At 35.7% G+C, this 20,791-nt stretch overlaps 1 protein-coding gene across 1 annotated transcript; it reads left to right on the plus strand.

Annotated features, from left to right (window-relative positions):
- The first annotated feature begins 7,737 nt into the window (after nucleotides 1-7,737).
- LOC131841109 (protein Gawky) lies at nucleotides 7,738-20,202 on the plus strand. Its single transcript, XM_059189356.1, has 16 exons — nucleotides 7,738-7,808; nucleotides 8,689-8,782; nucleotides 11,516-12,494; nucleotides 13,058-13,156; nucleotides 13,440-13,568; nucleotides 13,659-13,828; nucleotides 13,929-14,956; nucleotides 15,135-15,392; nucleotides 16,029-16,182; nucleotides 16,289-16,408; nucleotides 16,686-16,823; nucleotides 17,173-17,330; nucleotides 17,912-18,053; nucleotides 18,499-18,846; nucleotides 19,077-19,196; nucleotides 19,482-20,202. Exons 3-16 carry the CDS (start codon nucleotides 11,915-11,917, stop codon nucleotides 19,731-19,733), a joined length of 3,696 nt encoding a protein of 1,231 aa, XP_059045339.1. The 5' UTR covers nucleotides 7,738-7,808; nucleotides 8,689-8,782; nucleotides 11,516-11,914; the 3' UTR covers nucleotides 19,734-20,202.
- The last annotated feature ends 589 nt before the right edge of the window (nucleotides 20,203-20,791 follow it).

Below are 20,791 nucleotides of genomic sequence, written 5' to 3' on the forward strand. Positions count from 1 at the left end.
TGGTGCAGTAGTATTAATTATAATTAAACATTGTTACTTAAAACATAACAGTTAAAGTACTATAACACTAAAAGCAAAATAGTTATTTTCAAAATAATTTTTCAAAATAAATTACCCTTTGAGTTTTTGTTCAAACCTCAGATATTATATTTATTTTAGGTATATCAATCAATACATAGTATAGCATAGTACAGTCTGTCTGTCTGTCTGTTTGTTCCGGCTAATCTCTGAAATAGCTGGACCGATTTTGACGGGACTTTTTTTGGCAAGTAGCTGATGTAATAAGGAGTAACTTACGCTACTGTTATTTTAGAAAAATAAAGTTAAATTCCACGCGGACGAAGTCTCGGGAACACCTTGTTTTTAATAAAAACATCTTTTTTGTGGTACTTGAGAATGTTGAAGCCTGTTGTTTGTAATATTGAAATAACCGTTTTTTACTACTTGCATATGAATATAAATACGGTACATACACCAAAATAACATATTTTACAATTTTTGTCTGTCTGTCTGTTTGTTCCGGCTAATCTCTGAAATGGCTGGACCGATTTTGACGGGACTTTTTTTGGCAGGTAGCTGATGTAATAAGGAGTAACTTAGGCTACTTTTATTTTAGAAAAATAAAGTTAAAAACCACGTGGACGAAGTCGCGGGAACAGCTAGTGTATAATATATTAGAGATACCTACGTGTTTTTTTATTGATGACTAGCTGTACACGGGATTTCGTCCGTGTTGAATTTAACTTTATTTTTCTAAAATATAAGAAGTTAAATTCCACGCGGACGAAGTCGCGTGTACAGCTAGTTGTCGGTAGTCTAGCGATTTAGCTAGCACACTGCTTTGATTCCTGCTTGGTGGTCGAGGGTTCGATTCCTCGCACGCTGCAAACATTTGTATTCATGAGTATGATTGTTTGTAACGGTCTGGGTGTTTTCTATGTATAGATAATATATATGTATTTACGAAAAAAATCTTTGTATTTATATCAGTACCCATAACATAATCTTCAGCTAGCTTAACTTAGGTCTAGATGAAGCTGTGTGAATTGTCCTGAGATTACTATTATTACTATAATAAATCTTTTCAAATCAGCCGATGTTTATTTTTGCCATAATACGTGCTGTTACCATGTGATAATATTACGTACGTACTTATTAAACTATTAACTTATTATTAAATTATTAACTATTTATACTGTTTTAAATGTGATGCGTTCATTATTTATATTTCCTTTGAATTAAAGACAAATGTATATATATATATATATTTATATATACACTTGCACACTTAGTTGATCCAGCCACGATCCGTAGATATTGCTGATCCACTGTCTCTCTCTTTCTATCACTATCTTTGTATTCTAATATGCGATGTTGCCGTTCCGGCCGAGACCATGCGTTGTTGCCAAATGTATTCGTCGATAGTAGTAGATACTTATACTCGATATATATTTTTTCAACAATTTCCTGCAATAGTGAATCCGTATCGGCATTTTTTTTAAATGCGCAAAGATTTTTTGGCTCTGAATATATTTAAAAATCATTTACTTGTGTGTTGATGAATTTATATACTAGTACATGAAGTACCTAATACTTGTTTTGATTTGAATAGGTAGCGATATTATGAATTTATTATACGTAATCTAAAGATTTTGACGAAATAAAAGTAATTAGTTATCTGTTAACCTTGACTTCATGCTGGCACCAGTATTATCAGATGATGAACATACTCTTCGAAAACTTACAGCAGAAATATCGTGTTTGGACTCATTAGATAGGTCTCGATGAATAGAGTTTAAAAAACTTAAAATAAATGGTACATTAGAAATAATGTATAAAAACCCCTTACGTAAAATTCAACCACTTTAAACTTAATAATAATAATAATTAGGAAAAGAGAAAAGCTATACATGCACTGAAAGTAATTGATGCCTTCCACACAATATTTTCAGTATTAAACAACTCTGTTTGTTCAGTAAAAGTGTAAATACACTGGTAACCTTTAATCATATTTTATATGCAAACATTACATATACAAACACTAAAGTTTTATTTCAGAATAGCCAGTAGTTTTCAAGAAATAAGTCTTTGAAATTGTACGTGTAACTTATATATATACCTACTAGTTTTTTCACCATAACAAACAACACCAATATGGCCTAGTTAGTAGTTTACCTGTGTACCAATTAATAATAATAGTAATCTCAGGACAATTCATACAGCTTCATCTAGACCCAAGTTAAGCTAGCTGAAGATTATGTTATGGGTACTGATATAAATACAAAGATTTTTTTCGTAAATACATATATATTATCTATACATAGAAAACACCCAGACCGTTACAAACAATTTAATAATAAGTTAATAGTTTAATAAGTACGTACGTAATATTATCACATGGTAACAGCACGTATTATGGCAAAAATAAACATCGGCTGATTTGAAAAGATTTATTATAGTAATAATAGTAATCTCAGGACAATTCACACAGCTTCATCTAGACCCAAGTTAAGCTAGCTGAAGATTATGTTATGGGTACTGATATAAATACAAAGATTTTTTTTCGTAAATACATATATATTATCTATACATAGAAAACACCCAGACCGTTACAAACAATCATACTCATGAATACAAATGTTTGCAGCGTGCGAGGAATCGAACCCTCGACCACCAAGCAGGAATCAAAGCAGTGTGCTAGCTAAATCGCTAGACTACCGATAACTAGCTGTACACCCGACTTCGTCCGCGTGGAATTTAACTTCTTATATTTTAGAAAAATAAAGTTAAATTCAACACGGACGAAATCCCGTGTACAGCTAGTCATCAATAAAAAAACACGTAGGTATCTCTAATATATTATACACTAGCTGTTCCCGCGACTTCGTCCACGAGGTTTTTAACTTTATTTTTCTAAAATAAAAGTAGCCTAAGTTACTCCTTATTACATCAGCTACCTGCCAAAAAAAGTCCCGTCAAAATCGGTCCAGCCATTTCAGAGATTAGCCGGAACAAACAGACAGACAGACAAAAATTGTAAAATATGTTATTTTGGTGTATGTACCGTATTTATATTCATATGCAAGTAGTAAAAAACGGTTATTTCAATATTACAAACAACAGGCTTCAACATTCTCAAGTACCACAAAAAAGATGTTTTTTTATCAAATAAACAGTTTTTATTAAAAACAAGCTGTCCCCGCGACTTCGTCCGCGTGGAATTAAATTTATTTTTCTAAAATAAAAGTAGCCTAAGTTACTCCTTATAAATCAGCTATCTGCCAAAAAAAGTACCGTCAAAATCGGTCCAGCCATTTCAGAGATTAGCCGGAACAAACAGACCGACAGACAGACAGACAAAAATTATAAAAATTGTTATTTTGGTATATGTACCTTATATATATTCATATGCATGTAGTAAAAAACGGTTTTTTCTATATTACAAACAGACACTCCAATTTTTATTAAATGTATAGATGTATAGATTATTATTTATTTATTTATTTATTCATCCAAAATAATACAAATTGTGTAGGATAACGTAATAGTAACATTACAGTAAAATTTTGTCAACAACATAATAGCAACTTAAACATTAAATCTCGGTATATCTATAGACTAGCTGGCCCCAGCGACTTCGTCCGCGTGAAATTTTATTTTATTTTTCTAAAATAACAGTAGCGTAAGTTACTCCTTATTACATCAGCTACTTGCCAAAAAAAGTCCCGTCAAAATTGGTCCAGCTATTTCAGAGATTAGCCGGAACAAACAGACAGACAGACAGACAAAACTTGTAAAATATGTTATTTTGGTGTATGTACCGTATTTATATTCATATGCAAGTAGTAAAAAACGCTTATTTCAATATTACAAACAGACACTCCAATTTTATTTACATGTATAGATGTATAGATTAAAAAAAAGTAACAGTCATAAGGCTAGTCGTATGCCTAATATATATAATAATGTAATAAATTCATTTAAACAGAAATTGCGGGAACATTATTTAAATTTGTAACTTTTTTACTGTCCTTCTCCTTTTTTCACATCTTTCTGTTATATCCATATAGTTCTCTCTATATTTTCTGATTTTCTTACTTTCAATTTGAGACTGTACTTATAATTTGATTATCGGATCATTATGTATTTACTTATATATAATATTTATACATTTATGGGTTATATTTAGATATATATTTATGTATGTATATTGTTATTTTTTTATAGAAATGTATATTTTGCTTATCTTTATTATCTTTATAAATCTTTTTTTGACATTTCTTATTTATATTAGTGCACCGCCAATAATCTTTCGCTGCACCACTCATGGTTGCCTGGTAAATAACGCGGCAAAATATTAAGTCCGCCACATGTACAAATTTTTTTGTGCATTAAAGTTAAAGAAATAAAAAAATACAATACTGTTTAATGAAAATGCGTGTTGTCTAGTGCTTTGAGATGTATCAAAATAAGGTCAACAAAAAAGTCCGTGATGGTATATGTCTATCTCTTAAGGATAACCAACAATAACCATTTTTTATCTTTTACATTTTACGGGATTTTTTTTTATCGTATGTTTCCCTTAAAATCATGTAAACTATGTTATTATGTCATAATCTAAAGAAATAATAATATTTTATAGTGACATATCCACTATAAAATACCAAAAAGTAGCAATGTAATTCGTTACGCGCGAATCAGATGTTATAAGGTCAAAGGTCGGTGCACCCCGCGTATTTGATAAATAGTGCTTCTCTGGATGTCTTTAAGAGAAAATGGCAGTATGTACGTGTATATGTACAAGTCCTTAAGTGTTAAGTTTTTCAAATGTACATACAGTAAAGAATAAATATTTTTAAGTACAGTACTTACGTACATTAATATAATACCTACATTTTACTTGTATCTATTGTTATCAAAATTAAATTATAAGTTCTTAACTTGACCACGACTATGTGACCCTCTCTTGGCGCCAAAACGAGTGAAAAAATGAACAGCATACGACGACGACGCAGTACCTATAGAGTGGAGCAACTGCTTATTCAGTTTTATTCAACTATTTAGTCACTCCACCGTTACAATGAATGGAGGCGGATATTACAATGTACGTAGCATTGCGAATATAAAATATCTAGATTAGGTATAATAAATTCATAATTCATAGGCCGTTACGGTATCAGAGCCAAAGTCTTCTTTCTTTGTTTATGTACTGTTAGATGCGACAGCGACTTTGTTTTTATATTACTATGTAATGATTGATATACCTAAAATAAATAAAATATCTGAGGTTTGGACAAAAATTCAAAAGGTACTTAATTTTTAAAAAGTATTTTGAAAATACCTATTTTGCATTTAGTATTTGAAATACAAAACACAAAACTATTTTTGTTTTTAGAGTGACATTTCTATGAATTCACTGTCGATAGCGAGCGGTGCGATGGAAAAAGATAACCGTTTATAAAAATATAATAAATAACCCTGGACAATTAACACAGACTGATACTGAACTGATATAAATAGATATTTTTATTTTGTAAATACATATATAATATACATATAAAACATCCAGACCGATGAAAACAATCGATGACCGATGAGTACAAATGTTTGCATCGTGCGAGAAATCGAACCCGCGACCATCGGATGTAAAGCGGTGTGACCACCGAGGCAGTCGAAATATATAAATAATCTTATGAATTTAATTTATTCTAATTTGTTTATGTGCGCGGGGTGCGGTGTACGGTGCTCCCCCTGCCTCCACCGTTGCTGGAGCTTGCATGTATGGAGCATTGCGAATATAAAATATGTAGATTAGTAAATTCATAATTGATAGACCGTTACGGTATCTATATATATTCGGATTAAAATAAGTATCGCAGTAAGGACCAGTATATAAAGTGATCAACACAATTAACTGATTTTTGAAATATATATACAGAGCCAAAAAGTCTTTGTGTATTCAAAAAATATCTAATTTGTTTGTGTGCGCGGGGTGCGGTGTACGGTGCAGGGGGGACCCTGCCTCCACCGTTGCTGGAGCTTGCATGTATGGAGCATTGCGAATATAAAATATCTACATTAGTAAATTAATAAAGTCATAATTGATAGACCGTTACGGTATCTATATATATTCGGATGAAAGTAAGTATCGCAGTAAGGACGAGTATATAAAGTGATCAACATAATTAATTGATTTTTGGAATATATTCAGAGCCAAAAAGTCTTTGTGTATACCAAAAATTTAGCCGTTCGGAGCCATTCAGTCACGAATTATTAGTAAAAAAAGTGTCGAGTATATCGTACTATCGACGAATATATATGGCCACATCGCAAAATAGAATGCGACGTTGCCATACCGCCTGAGATATACGCGATAGGAGTCAAGTTATTCAGTGCAAAAGGTGGAATCGGCAAGTGTTTAGGTTGTGGCGTGATCAACAAAGTGCCCAAAGAGGTGTTTATATATATATACCTATCTACCTTTATAGACTATGTAGGTAGGTATTCTACTTATAAAAATGTTGGTCATAATGTTTTAAAATTATTTTAAGATAACATTGTTTACTAATTATTAATACATCAGTAAGTACCAATAAGAAAACTATTTAGGTATATTTTCAGCTTCAGTAAATAAATGAAGACTAAAAATCCGATCAGGTGCAAATCGGACTGCAATCTTTTGTAGCGCCAAAAATCGGTAATTCATTCTGGAACTTATAAAATGACCACTATAATAATGATAAAATGTGATGTTAGGTACTTCATTGCATGCCAGTTAGTTTAAAACAAACCTATCTAAACATTAACGTTTTATACTGTTATTGGAAATACGCTTCATCTTACTTTGAGTAGATGGTATCACTGAGATTCATAGATTGCGTCATGTATACGGCCCTTTCGTGGCTTGTATTCGTAGTTTGCACGGCCGGGCCCAGGCAGTGGTATGGGTCGAACTAAATTGCGTAGCGATAACAATATTCCTATAAACTAAAACCAGTCTTGCTCTTGAGTAGTATATTCTTTGCTTCCATCTATGAAACTATTATAGGTAGGTATATAAATGAACCCATTAAAATTGTACTTTATTCTGAGTTTTATCAATAGGACTTATTTGTGTATAAATACTTGGGTAAGTACCTACCTACGTATTACAATGTAGGTATTCTGTCTATATCTACATATTTTAGGAGAAAAGTTAATCCTACACTATGTATACCAAAGCTAGATGTAAATAGGTATCCTACCTTTTAACTACGTAATGATATTTAGCTAGGCAATGAGCTACTACGTATATACCTGCCTATTTACATATACATAGTATTATGATAAGTCCAATAAATTATTCCTTTTACCATTCACCATAATTTCATATAGCAGCTACAAATATTTCAACAATGTTTACTGTAAACCTGTAGGTATAAAAATAATTAGATACCTACCCATACAATCGCACGGATGACGATATTGTGTCCATACAATTTATATATAGTTATGTATATATGTATACACTATACATTGTTTATAGATGCTGCCGCTATAGATAATGCTTACGGTATCTATATAAAATACTGTTGGGTATGTATGTATAGAAAATTGCTATTATACGCCCGTGATAAAAAGACTCAATCCGTCCTCCATTCGTATGACAGTTGTGTTCAATATGAAAAGTTGTATTCTGTTGCTTTACGTGCGAACCCCGACGACGAAATCATTCCATCCAGCCGTCGAAGCCGTGTTCTCGGGGGTTTGGGATTGTGATTTTGTATAAATCTCTAAAGTTAATGTGCCAACAACAATACAAAACAAAGGTATGCATAAAAAGTGTTTTTGTGTAGAAAACAATAGTTGTATAATTCCGCAAATGCTTTGAGCATTTATGGCATCGCTTTCTCAGGCAAATCTCTTGTCTCGCTCTAATAACCGGAAAGTCAGAACATGGGTCATTGTCTGTCTCATTCTTTCTAGTAATATAACACCGTTGTGCTCGGTCGTGTCACGTAAGATTTTTTTTGTATTTTTGCTGGGAAAATAGATGTATTTCATTAAACATTTGTAGTGAATATTTTCTATACCTATTTGTGTCTTATGTGCAATATTCGGATAAGAAAATATATTTGCGAAACATTGAAATGGGTCGGGCTAACTTTCACTCTAGATATAGATAGGCACTGTGGATGATTATATAGATAGTTATGTATAAACGAGGCTGTAGATATTCAACATCGAGTGGTCGAGGCTCAAGGCCGAGAAATACATAAATACGTATGTGGTGTAAGAAATTAACTCTATCGGGTTGCTTTACTATGTTTTTATGGCCATATTGTGATATTTATTTTTTTCACGTACTGTGGTGTTACTGGTAAGCTTTCATGTACTCGTACATTGGTTGGTTCCAACTAAATGGCGTAGATAGGTGAATAGCAGTATCTACCTAATTATTTCGAACACCAATGTATTTTATCATTCCGAATCGTGAATATACATCTTGATAGGTATTTGTTCGATTAAGTATATAGGTTTGAAGTCCTTGAGATAACCTTAAAATTTTCGTACTTTTTTTTACTTTTGTGAAAATACAAATTTATGCACGAAAGTAACGCAATATAGTGTATATACCACAGAACAGATACAACTTTTTAACGATTATAAAATACAGAATTCTAATTTTGTAATTCTTTGTGTTCATAGAAAACATTACGAGCTGACTGCAAAGCTGCTTGAAGGATCTGCCGGGCCCGCATTATCTGTGATATACAGCTCAGCCTCTCGTCCGTCCTATAAGGTGAGTGCGTATTTATGAATTTTATCAGATTTATTATTTCCTCTAGGTAGGTATTAATGTATGGATGATAGAATGACATCATGTATTTACTTATTTGTAGTAATAGTAATATTATCCAATATGTGACAAATATAACAAAAACAATACAATTGTGTAATATATATTGATGTGCAACATTTTCATCGTCATCATTGTCATCATGACAAGGTATACTTACTAAGGTGTACAGAGCACTCCTTTAAATTTATAACCTGTATTCATTACTGCACTATCCATTTTTTTTTTAAATCACCTACTAACAAATGTTATCAAAAAGATGTTATTTAGCATTAAGACAGCCTTTTGTTTTATTTACAATCCTCTTCAATTTTCCTGTCTAGATCAGCGTTCTTTAAGCTGTGGTCCACAGAGTTGGTTGCTAGTTGACTCGCAAATATATTTATGGAACTCCTCTGTATCATATTAGTAAATGGTTGAATGGCCAAATTAGAAAATGGTCCAAAGACCATTCACTAATTCAGCTTTCGGTATTCTAGTTATATGCTATATTGTGGCTTCCGTCCCAAGGTAGCGGGTTAGATGTTTCACATAGTACAAAGGTTTATATTCATTAGTAAGATTAGGTTATTATGATGTATTAGGTTGGTTATTTTCTATGCATATTGTGTTTTTACAAAAAAAGTATTTGCATATGTTTTCTAGTATTCATAATCAAGTTACACTTAGCAGTATGGCATAAGGTACCACTTTGTGACTTGTCCGGGCTTATTATTAGTACTAATGATAAATATCATCAAATCATCATGTGTAGTAAGCAGTGTTTTTATATTAATGGAAAATTTTGCTTCAATGCCTAGGTCTATGGCTAAAATGGATGGGAAACACTGATTTAGCACAAAAATGTACATAAATAAATATAAATACAATAATTGATAGTTTTTAACTAATAAAATGGTATGTTTAGATGGAACATGTTACATTACTTAGAATTAAATTGTAAACTGTTTTTTACCGACATTGAATAAAATAGATAGGTAAAAATTTAATCCTTTGTCATATTGGATACTTTTATACTTTTCCTGTAAGTAGGATTTACTTACAGGAATCATTATTAGTTTCCACAAATTATATATGTAACACAATTGCTAGCAATCCTTGATTGCAATAGACTGTAATTGACAGTTTTGTGTATGTACATGTAAAGACATATATATATTTTGTAACTAAGGTGTATAGTTTACAATGGACACAAGTTAAGCTGCTATTTTTGTTTTACATGTACAAAAGTACATATTTTTGAATGTTATTCATTAACTTTGTTTAAATTAGGTACTAATGTATACAAATATTTGTCACATTTAAATTAAATATACTATGGATATTTACAGTTAAAAAATAAGGAAATTATGACACAATTAGACATTTGATTCATGCATAAATAAATTGAAACACTGACACTTGGTTGAGCATTTTTTTAAATTATATTTTGTTTAATTATATTGAACACTTTAAGATATGATTTAAAATATTCTACAATAGTAAAATAGTTCTTAGATATCCTTAACATACTTACACTCTTATTTATTGGATTACAATTATTTCCATTGCAAGAGTGAGCAAATATAATTTACCATTTGAATGAGCTTCAGTCAGTAAATTATATTTACTCACTTTTTCTCACTACAAAAAAAAATATGAAAAAAGTTCTTGCAATGTTGTAATTTTTCATAGTAATAATATATAAGTTTAAAAATTCGAAACAGACTTGTACATATGTAACACCTTGCGGCATTTTCAACCACAGGTTATGCAGAGAAAAATTGTAGGTGGTGCAAATATCATAAAAAGAATAAACTAAGACTATGGTACATGTATTCACATGTATACTCGACACACTCACATATATGATATATATAAAGCTATAAATATATATGGAATTTTTTTTTTGTCAAGATTTCTAGATTATTTTAAAAGCCATGTTTATAATTTACAATAGATTTTCCAAGGTCACAAGTTATAGGTTCGACACCTGATGGTAGGTCAAATAAAGTAATAAAAACATGTTTACAACCTGCACTGTAATTTATTACAATTTCACTGTACCTTTTTTTATTCTATGCAATTATGCAAAAAGAAGGAATAATGAACAAAAAACTAGTTATTAAAATTAATTTTAATTAATTTTAATGAATTATGATGAAACTTGTGATTAGGGCCTAAGGCTTCAGATAAGAACGTCGCGATTAATTGTCTGTATTGTTGTTTTTATCAATAATATCCATAATTATGATTACAATTTTCACTTCGAATAATTTGTAAATTATTTAATATAAATTATCACAGTTTTTGTTAGGTTATTCAGTTAGGAATGCAAATTAAATAGAAAATATAAAAAAAATGCTCAGTTTCTATTAAGGATTTGTTATTTTTATATTATTCATGTAGTTTATATTTTATTATGGTTTCATTTATTATTAATAAAATAAAAACCCCTTTTATTACCCAAAATATAGTATGGTCTAATAAATATAACTATAAAGCAGTTTTTATATGACCATGAAATACAACAAATTAGATGGATGTCTTTATTGGACATCCTAAATTTTATTGTCATATTTACTTAAATAAAAACTGACAGATTAGATATTTCTTAAGTACTAGTATATTATCTAATAGAAACTAAGTTGTTGTGTATGTAAGTACATTAATTTGTGTGTGTGTGTTTATCCACAGGGCTGGGCCACTTGGGGCTAGCAGGCGAGTCCTCAGCAGCTTCCAGCGGTGATCTCACCCTGCCCTCTGTTACAGAGGCACTAAACACTGCTACCTGCTTATTTGACTGCATCACTACGAACCATTGTTACTTAGTCTGTAATTGAAACAATATGCAAGTCTGTGAACTTAAATGTTAGGAGGATATTGTAGCAAATTATTTATAATAATTGTCTGATGTCTAATGTTTCTGTAATATTATGTGTTCCGTATCTAATTAAGTATAATTGTTACTCCAGTATAAACTGTTACCGAACCAATGCAATGTAAACACTTCACCTAGTAGCTGATGGTGAACACAAATAAATTGGTGCTCTTGAGCGAGTCTATAAGGAGAATGAGAGTCAAGTTATTGTAAAAATGTTAGATATTAATAATATTTATAATGTAGATGTTGTTGATAGGATCCAGCAAAACCAAATGATTGGCGAAACGCCTAACTACTGCATTCCTTTAATAAATAACGCCATAACAGTCCAGGGTATCTCATACAGTGACCCGTATTTGTGTAGCTTTAACGTAAAGTGTAAGATGGCATCCCGAACGCCGGAGTATATGAACAAGTCTGATTACGCTTTTAAATCCCCCGTTTGTGTTATACGACATGAGCCTTGTAAGTCGCAACTAAACGAAAAGTCTGCTCATAATATTATATGCAAAACGAAATCTCGAATGATTTGTATTACTCACAAAGACAAGCCATCGAGGGAGTATCATGACAATAAAATTGGTGAAATAATTAGAGAATTTCCTAATGGTGATCTCACTTTCGATGCAATGTTGGAACTCACGAAAAATGAAGACCGAATGATAAAAGATATGAAGAAAGAGGAACTGGATAGTTGGGGTGTACCACGTCGCATGCGTCTCTGCGGCGGTGGCGAGAGCTCACTCAACGCCGCAAGCGGATGGGGCAGCCCGCCCGCTTCTAACAATACTGGTAAATATTGCTTACACCTTTAGTGGTATATGATATTGATAATGTACATTTTGTACAATGATTTGTGTCACAGACAGGCTTGTCTCACCTGTCTCCCGCTAGGCAATTCGATTCTAGCCTTTTCGGTTTGAATAGTGAGATATGGAAATTAAATTACACGGAGAAATTGTCATTCCTTCATTACAGTTTTCACTTAATCTCCTGGAAAAGCAATACATGCTGTTACTTTACAAGTTGACATACATTGTGTCGTTCATGTACATGGCGAGGCGATGATTATCACTTTCCATCACATGGGCCGTCAGTCTCTTTTTCATTCTAATTACATAAAAAATTGTACTCGTTTTAATCATATGTATTTAAAATAATATCTACCTAAATGTTTTGTTTCTCGTTTATTTTCCTTATCTGTTCACATTCCATCTCTATATCATATTTGTAGAGTTCCATATCTAGAGACAAAGTGTATGCTTGACTAAGAAATTTCTTAGTTAATTATATATGTAGTAAATTGATATAAGAGGGTATTTTTTTTTATCTGTTATGTATTTCTTTTATACCAGGGAATTGGGCTGGCAACTCCAGTGGCCAAACAAATAATTCATCTAATAATACTCAATGGAATAACTCGGCCCAACGCCCGCCTACTTCTCAAGCAGACAGTAAGTTTTAGAACTGTTATAATATTCACATGGTCGTTTCACCACACTTTAGAGTGTCAATTTAACAGAAATCTTATGTGTATGAAACTCGATATCTTCACAGAAACTGAATGGATTTTGATCATTTGGCAACATAGTATTTACTCCCGTAATGGTACCATGCGGATTTTGTGTGGTTTCCTAATTAGATTTTGTGTGGAACCAAATATACTTTTTTAAAAGTTACAACAATATGTAGTTCCATCCATCGGGCTTGTATATATGTTAGAAATGTTTCTTGCAGTGAACAGCAACAAAGGAAATGATAATCAAATGCCGCCTACCAGTGCAGCCTCGGCGCAGAATTGGCAAGGTTCCACACAAAACATGCCAAATTCTCAGTCCAATAACAATGGTGCACCTGCAAATAATGGTAAAATAAATTAAGCAATCTCTGTCTCTACACATACCTACCTATACATTTATAACTAAATAAAACAATTTTACATTATAATTTTTTTAGGCACTATTAATGCTGCAAATGGTGGCGCCAATCCTAATCCAACTGCAAATGCCAATGGACCCACAGTCGGCAATGGCAATAACGGTAACGCTATAACCGGATCGTCTGCTAAGATAGAACAGCTGAATTTCATGAGAGAAGTTTTGTACAGCCAAGATGGTTGGGGTGGTGTAAGTACCTTATGATTTGGTCATTACTTTAGTTTTAATTGTATAATATATAAAGCATTATTTTTTGTATATAACATTAATTTGTACTAAATATTTACAGCAACACGTTAATCAAGATACCAACTGGGACGTACCAGGGTCTCCTGAACCAGGTTCAAAGATCGAACCAACCGCGGGCGGTCCGCCGGCTTGGAAACCGAACGTAAATAACGGTGCTTTCCTCGGAACTGATCTTTGGGAAGCCAATTTAAGAAACGGTGGACAACCACCTCCTCAACCTGCGACCAAGACTCCATGGGGCCATACACCCACCACTAACATCGGTGGAACCTGGGGCGAAGACGACGACAACGCTGATTCAGCCAACGTTTGGACCGGACCACCTCCACCGCAACAGTGGCCGGCTGGACCTCCCCAGCATGCACAACAGTGGCCAGTTCAAAAGAAGGACGACTGGAACGCATGGGGCGAACCTCATAGGCCGGCAGATCCACGTCTCGACCCGCACCGCTCATCTGATCTACGTCAGCAGCCGTCAGACCCGCGCCACGACCTGCGCGGCGGAATCTCTGGCCGTCTCAATGGCGACATGTGGAGCCAACATCACCAGCACGGCGGCGGACCGAACAAGATGATGCCCAGTGGAGCCGTCAACCAGTGGAGTGCGCAGGGTCCTAAAGACCCGATAAAGGGTTCCGGATGGGAAGAGCCATCTCCACCGGCATCCAGACGTGCGGCTTCAGGATTCGACGACGGGACCTCACTGTGGGCCCAGCGAGCCGGTATGGGTGGTATGGCCGGACGCGGGGCCCCTCAGGGCCCGCCCGTGCAACAGCGGATCCCACCCACGCCGACCAAGCCAGACGGCGGCGTATGGGGCGCGCACGGCCAGCGCAACGGCACTTGGGAGGAACCACACACGCCTGCCTGGCCCGACCGCGAGGCACCCGCCTGGCCGGACGCAGCCTCCGGACCGGGACTCTGGTCGGTGCCCAAACCGAAGCCTAACGGACCCGGAGGATGGACAGAAGATATCGGAGAATGGGGTGGTCCAAAACCGCCACAGGCCGGTGGCCCTCTCGGGAAGCAACTCCCTAAAGAGATTGTATGGAGCAGCAAGCAATTTAGGTAATTGGAATGCTAAAAAATGGATTCCTATGGAAGTGATAGTCATAAGTCTGAATATAAAATATTCAAAATTTATACTATCATCCATGGTAATATTGTGTCATTGTGCTATTGCATGTTTTTAATATGTTTAAGAATGTTATTATCTCATTCTATATCCCTGATTCACTATTTTTAGATTATTGGTGGAGATGGGTTTCAAAAAAGAAGATGCAGAAGCCGCGTTGCGTAGCCGTGATATGAATGCCGAAGAGGCTTTGGAAATGCTGACCAATGCTCGTGGAGAACAGTGGAGGAGAGATGACCAGTTTGGTGGGCATCATGGGCCTTTCCAACCTCCACCGAGTGTACCAACCGTTTCGCCAGCTGTCGTGCAGAAGTTACTTAACCAACCGCCTCCTCAGACTGTGCAACATCATCACTCATATCCTAACAGGTAATATTTATTATGATGTGATATTACACAAACAATGGAATTTGCCTTTGACTTTTTGTCTATCTTGTTTCCTTTATTGATATCCAGTTATCTGTTGTCCAACTTTTGTCAAAAGGCCCTAAATAATTTTAGTTCATAATTGAGTTGAAACTTTTATCTATCTTAAGTCTTCAATAACTACATTAATATATTACTATAAATGTGTAATGCTAGTGAATAAATTTTATGACCTAATAAATGAATGAACGAAAAATGTCTATGCGGTTAATTTAAATGAGGTCGAAGTGGGAGCGAGAGGTATATCAGCGGAATCCCTGCAATCTTCTAAAATATATTGGCATTGGCATGGCAGTAAATTCTATACTAGAACGTGTATCTAAAGCTGCACTAGCAGTCTCCTACAAAATTTGGCTGTGCAGGGAAGAAACACGAGAGTTGAAGTTGAGGCTCCTTAAACCTACACCCTATTTCATGTACCCGGCACCCGCACTGTAAATCCATAAAATGCTAAGAAGTTTGTCACTTAACTTAAGATCAATAAAGAGATCATTAGATTGACATTTCCATCCCTTTCCTATCCTTTTCGTTTATCTATGTTTACCTACATAGAATTTATAGTAAATATTTTTTTTATAGTGGTTCTGGCAGTGGTCAGCCAAGTGCTGCGCAACTGCGTATGCTAGTGCAGCAAATACAAATGGCAGTATCAGCTGGATATCTCAACCACCAGATTCTGAATCAGCCACTGGCCTCGCAGACACTTGTGCTGTTAAACCAGCTGTTGCAACAAGTAAGTGCAGACAAAATTAAAGCACGTTTATTTTTAATTTGTATGATAATAAGGTATGTCAATCTAATAGAAAAGAATATACTTCATAATTTCAATTTATTTCCAGATTAAAGTGCTTCAGCAGTTGCAACAGAGCTCGCATACTATGACTAAAGGAAATTCAACACTTGCATTGCAGTACTCAATGCAAATATCTAAGGCAAAACAACAAATTGCTGCTCTGCAGGTAACTTTTAGTATTTGCATATGATATACATATATATATGATGATAGCAAGCAACTTATCCTTGCACCTTATAAGATTATCAACTAAGAAGTTAGTGAAGAAACTGGTGAAACCAGTGACTTTGCTTTAAATTATAATGACAATTAAAATTTATGTCGGTTCAAAGCCTGTCTAAGAATGTCTTCCCTTTAATTTTCTTAAAATATTAGTGGATGTTTGTGGACTTCACAGCATATTTCCTACTTGACATAGTCTCTTATATGCGTTTTGTTTACAGAATCAAATAGCTACGCAACAGGCCCTGTTCATGAAGCAACAGGCTGGCGGTGGGGATCTGTTCAAACCCACGCATGATCCTTTAGCTCAATTGCAGAATAATTTCAGCGATATGAGCATTACTAAGGATTCACAAGCGGTAATTATATATAACTTATTTATTTATAATAGATTTTTTAAAATGACTTTCTATATAAGGTAATTTATAAACTAATTGTGACTGACCATGTTGGTAATGCAAAATATTGATAAAAATAATAATAGGGACGATATGTGATGTTTCACAGCATTTTTTTTTTATTATATGTTGACTTTTTTCACGTGACGTACATTCTGCGAAAGTTGCGTTCTTATTGCCGTCATTATGTGAATTCTTACCACAAAGTCAGTTGCATTGTCACCATTTTCTGATATATATTATATTATTAAAGATAGAATTTGTTTATTGTTAGTTGTTGGAATATTAATGATTAAAATAATTTGTTTAGTCTTATGGTGCGAGTGGCAACCAACAATCACGTCTCAATCAGTGGAAATTGCCATCCCTGGATAAAGATGGCGAAGGTTCTGAGTTCAGCCGTGCTCCTGGAACTGCCAAGTCTACTACCAGCCCACAACTGAACCAACTCAGTCTACAACCTGACTCGTAAGTATAATAGCAATCAACTCACACACAAGTCACATTTATTCACAGTTTTTTTTCGAATATATGGCATATACTACAGTAATTTCAGTAGCCGGGATTGTTGACACTTATATTCTTACCCTAGCATTGTACACATCAGTAGATTTTGGTACGCTACTGACACTAACAACATGTACTTGCATTTGAAACTTTATTGTTGAATATTTGTATAATTATCATATTTTATAACTGACTGGATTTATGACATGCTCTTAAAGTTGTTATCGGTTTTCTTATCTAATAATGTACCTTATATTTATTTTCATGGAACCACTCTAATGATATCGACGAAAATTTTTACTTTCAAGTATGTTTGTTTATTATATAAAATCACATATTGTTCGATAAAAAAAAGTTTAATCATGATTTTGGCAGTAAAATAGACTTAAAGCGAATTAAATTCTTGCGATTGCAAAGTAATAATCAAAATCGGTTCATATTTGGCAAAGTTTTTATCAAGCTTTGCCAATGAATTTGAAATCTTTGCCAGTTGAATTCAGAATTTTATTCTTTAAAAAATGTCATTTTTATTTTTAATTTAGTACATGGGGAGTTGGCCGCGGTGCCGAGGGATGGGGTGACAGCGGAGCGGACGTCGCAGACGGCAAGGACGCCTGGCCGACCCACACGCATCCGCCTGTATATGATTTGGTTCCTGAATTCGAACCTGGCAAGCCCTGGAAGGTAATGTCTTCTTTAGAACTGTTCTCTGTCGGCTATTTGTGAAAAATTCTAATTGCAAAATTTCATTGAACATATTATGGTTAATGTTATAGAACCTAGTTGAAGCATCAGTAATTGTGTAGAGGTTTAGATTCACTCATTTATTTAATATAAATAGTGAATTATATTGTGACAATACTTTTTTCTTAATTATGTAAAAACATTTACATTTGATTATTAAACATTCTTAGCCAAGGCCTTTCAAGGTTGTAAATAGCCTTTGTTTCCTTTCTATTCTCATTTATGGTTTTGGTCACTTTGTAACTATATATTTAAATTATATTATCAAATAACACAGTTACTTAACTAATATTAGCTATAAATGCATGCTATCGCTATTTCCACCTCATATCTGACTAACCTCTAATAAAAGGGCCCGTTTCGAACTCAAACTCAAAATATACAGGGCAACCAGATGAAGAGCACCGAGGAGGACCCGGCGATGACCCCGGGCTCGGTGGTGCGGTCGCCGCTGTCGCTGGCCGCCATCAAGGACTCGGACATGCTGGGCGGGAAGAGCTCCCCGCCCGGCGAGCGCCTGCTGTCGTCGTCGACGTGGAGCTACGCCCCGCCGGCCACCAGCGCGGGCGCCGCCGCCGCCGGCTCCAAGCCGCCCGCCGACGCGTGGGGCGGCGCCAAGCCGCGCCCCGCGCCGCCCGGCCTCAACAAGCCCTGGCCGCACCACGCGCCCCCGCCGCGCACGCACACCTGGCAGGCCTCCACTTGGCTCCTGCTCAAGAACCTCACCGCGCAGGTACGTGCCTCCTTATACCCACATGCTGTCCTTCATTTCTCTCACTTTATCGGGACAAAAAAAATACAAGATTTACCGAAAGGCTCAGTCTTGTCAATCTCGTCCTCGATTGTTTTAGTTGGGTGGACATATGTTTCGGTAAAAAATAACATGTACATATCTATTTCTGTAAATTGATATTAAAAAAAATGTAACTACTTCGATGTCTTACATGTTTTCTTTGGTTACAGATCGACGGATCTACCTTGAAAACGCTCTGCGTACAACACGGTCCCTTGCAAAACTTCCACTTGTATTTGAACCAGGGATTCGCTCTCGCCCGCTACTCTACTCGCGAGGAGGCGGCTAAGGTACAGTAATTTGAATCTTTTTTATATTAATTCTACTACTACTACCATCCCGTAGTTAGCCATTAAAATAAACAAGGACACTGTAAACAATGTCAGCCATATCGCTTCCTTTACTTTTTGTAATTGACTTCATATTTTTACTTCATTGTGAAAAATAGGTTAAGCTTAATATTAATTTTAATAGTTCATAAGATATAGTACAGTCACGAGATCGTTTAAAATAGTCTATTATATCAGGTAACATAACATAGGGTATGATTGAATGTGAAATGTCCGGTTGCGCAGGCCCAGATGGCGCTAAACAACTGCGTACTTAGCAACACGACCATCTTCGCGGAGTCGCCGGCGGAGTCGGAGGTGCAGATGATACTGCAGCACCTGGGCAACGGCGGCGGCGGCGGCTGGCGCGGCGGCGGCGGCAAGGACAGCTGGGGCGCCTTCCCCGGCCTGTGGCCCGACCAGCACGAGCAGCGCGCCACGCCCTCCTCGCTCAACTCGTTCCTGCCGCCCGACCTGCTCGGCGGCGAGTCCATCTAAGTACCTCCACAGCTCACCCCGCGCCGCCCTACGACGCCCCACGTCTGCGACTCGGAACTCGTAAACCGAACGATCGCCGCGCGGCATCCAGCTCTGTGGCGGGAAAGTGGCTCCCCTACGAATTTCATCTCGTTCGAATCGGTGACACACTGACGGTGAAGATTGGACGAGTCGCGATTTCCGAATCGAATGTGGTACGTGTTAAGTTGTAATTACGCTTTATCGTCCCCCGTACGGGGATAGACTAATTTTATTCGCCTAGTCAGATCGTGACGGACGGACGCGTTGCGTCGCGTCACGGCGCGATCGCGATAGCCAACTGTCCACGATACTTATTATCCACTGTGTTGTAAGTGTTCAGCTTAGTGTATTTTAGTGTACATAAAATTATACATATACAAATCCAGACATATAATGTGTAACGAATTGTGTATTATTTAATAATATAATAGTAGTAGGTGAGGATGGCTCGTGGCTCGGCGGACGCCGTCGCGAGTGTAACACGCGGCCGCGTGCGCCGCTCGTCCGCCATCGTACGACTATTCGTATTTGTATTCGTATTCGATTTAATGGACGAACGCAACGGTTCGCTCCTTTAAACCTACCAAATAATAATAGCTGTCGAAGTAGAGTAGTTGCGTCGCGGGCTACCTCAGTCACTCGTCCCGTGGCCTTATTTTAGTCTGTATTTATTTTGTTGCGCTCGTGGGCTGTTGTTGTTTCGCCCGTCGAGCGATTCGTTTCGATTTTCTTTGGAGTCGTTTTTATTAATTATATCGTTTTCTCCATACTGATGTATTATAAATATTATTTATTCTGTTTTTGAATTCTCACTCGTAATGAGCTTTTCGTTTTCCATTAGTGATATTTTTATCCAGCAATAAAGGACACGTAAACAAGTGCATTTTTGGTGAGTTTATAATAATAACAAAATTGAAAATAATGAGATTTAAAGTGCATTCTTGTAGTGGTAAATTACTTTTAAGCCGTATAGTCTGAGGTGGAAATAAGTATATACAAATATACGTTGGGAGCGTGCGGCGCCGGCGCTCGCGCAC

Source organism: Achroia grisella, unplaced genomic scaffold, assembly GCF_030625045.1.
Source record: "Achroia grisella isolate CSIRO2021 unplaced genomic scaffold, CSIRO_AGI_Agris_v1 utg1573, whole genome shotgun sequence".
Classification (NCBI taxonomy): domain Eukaryota; kingdom Metazoa; phylum Arthropoda; class Insecta; order Lepidoptera; family Pyralidae; genus Achroia; species Achroia grisella.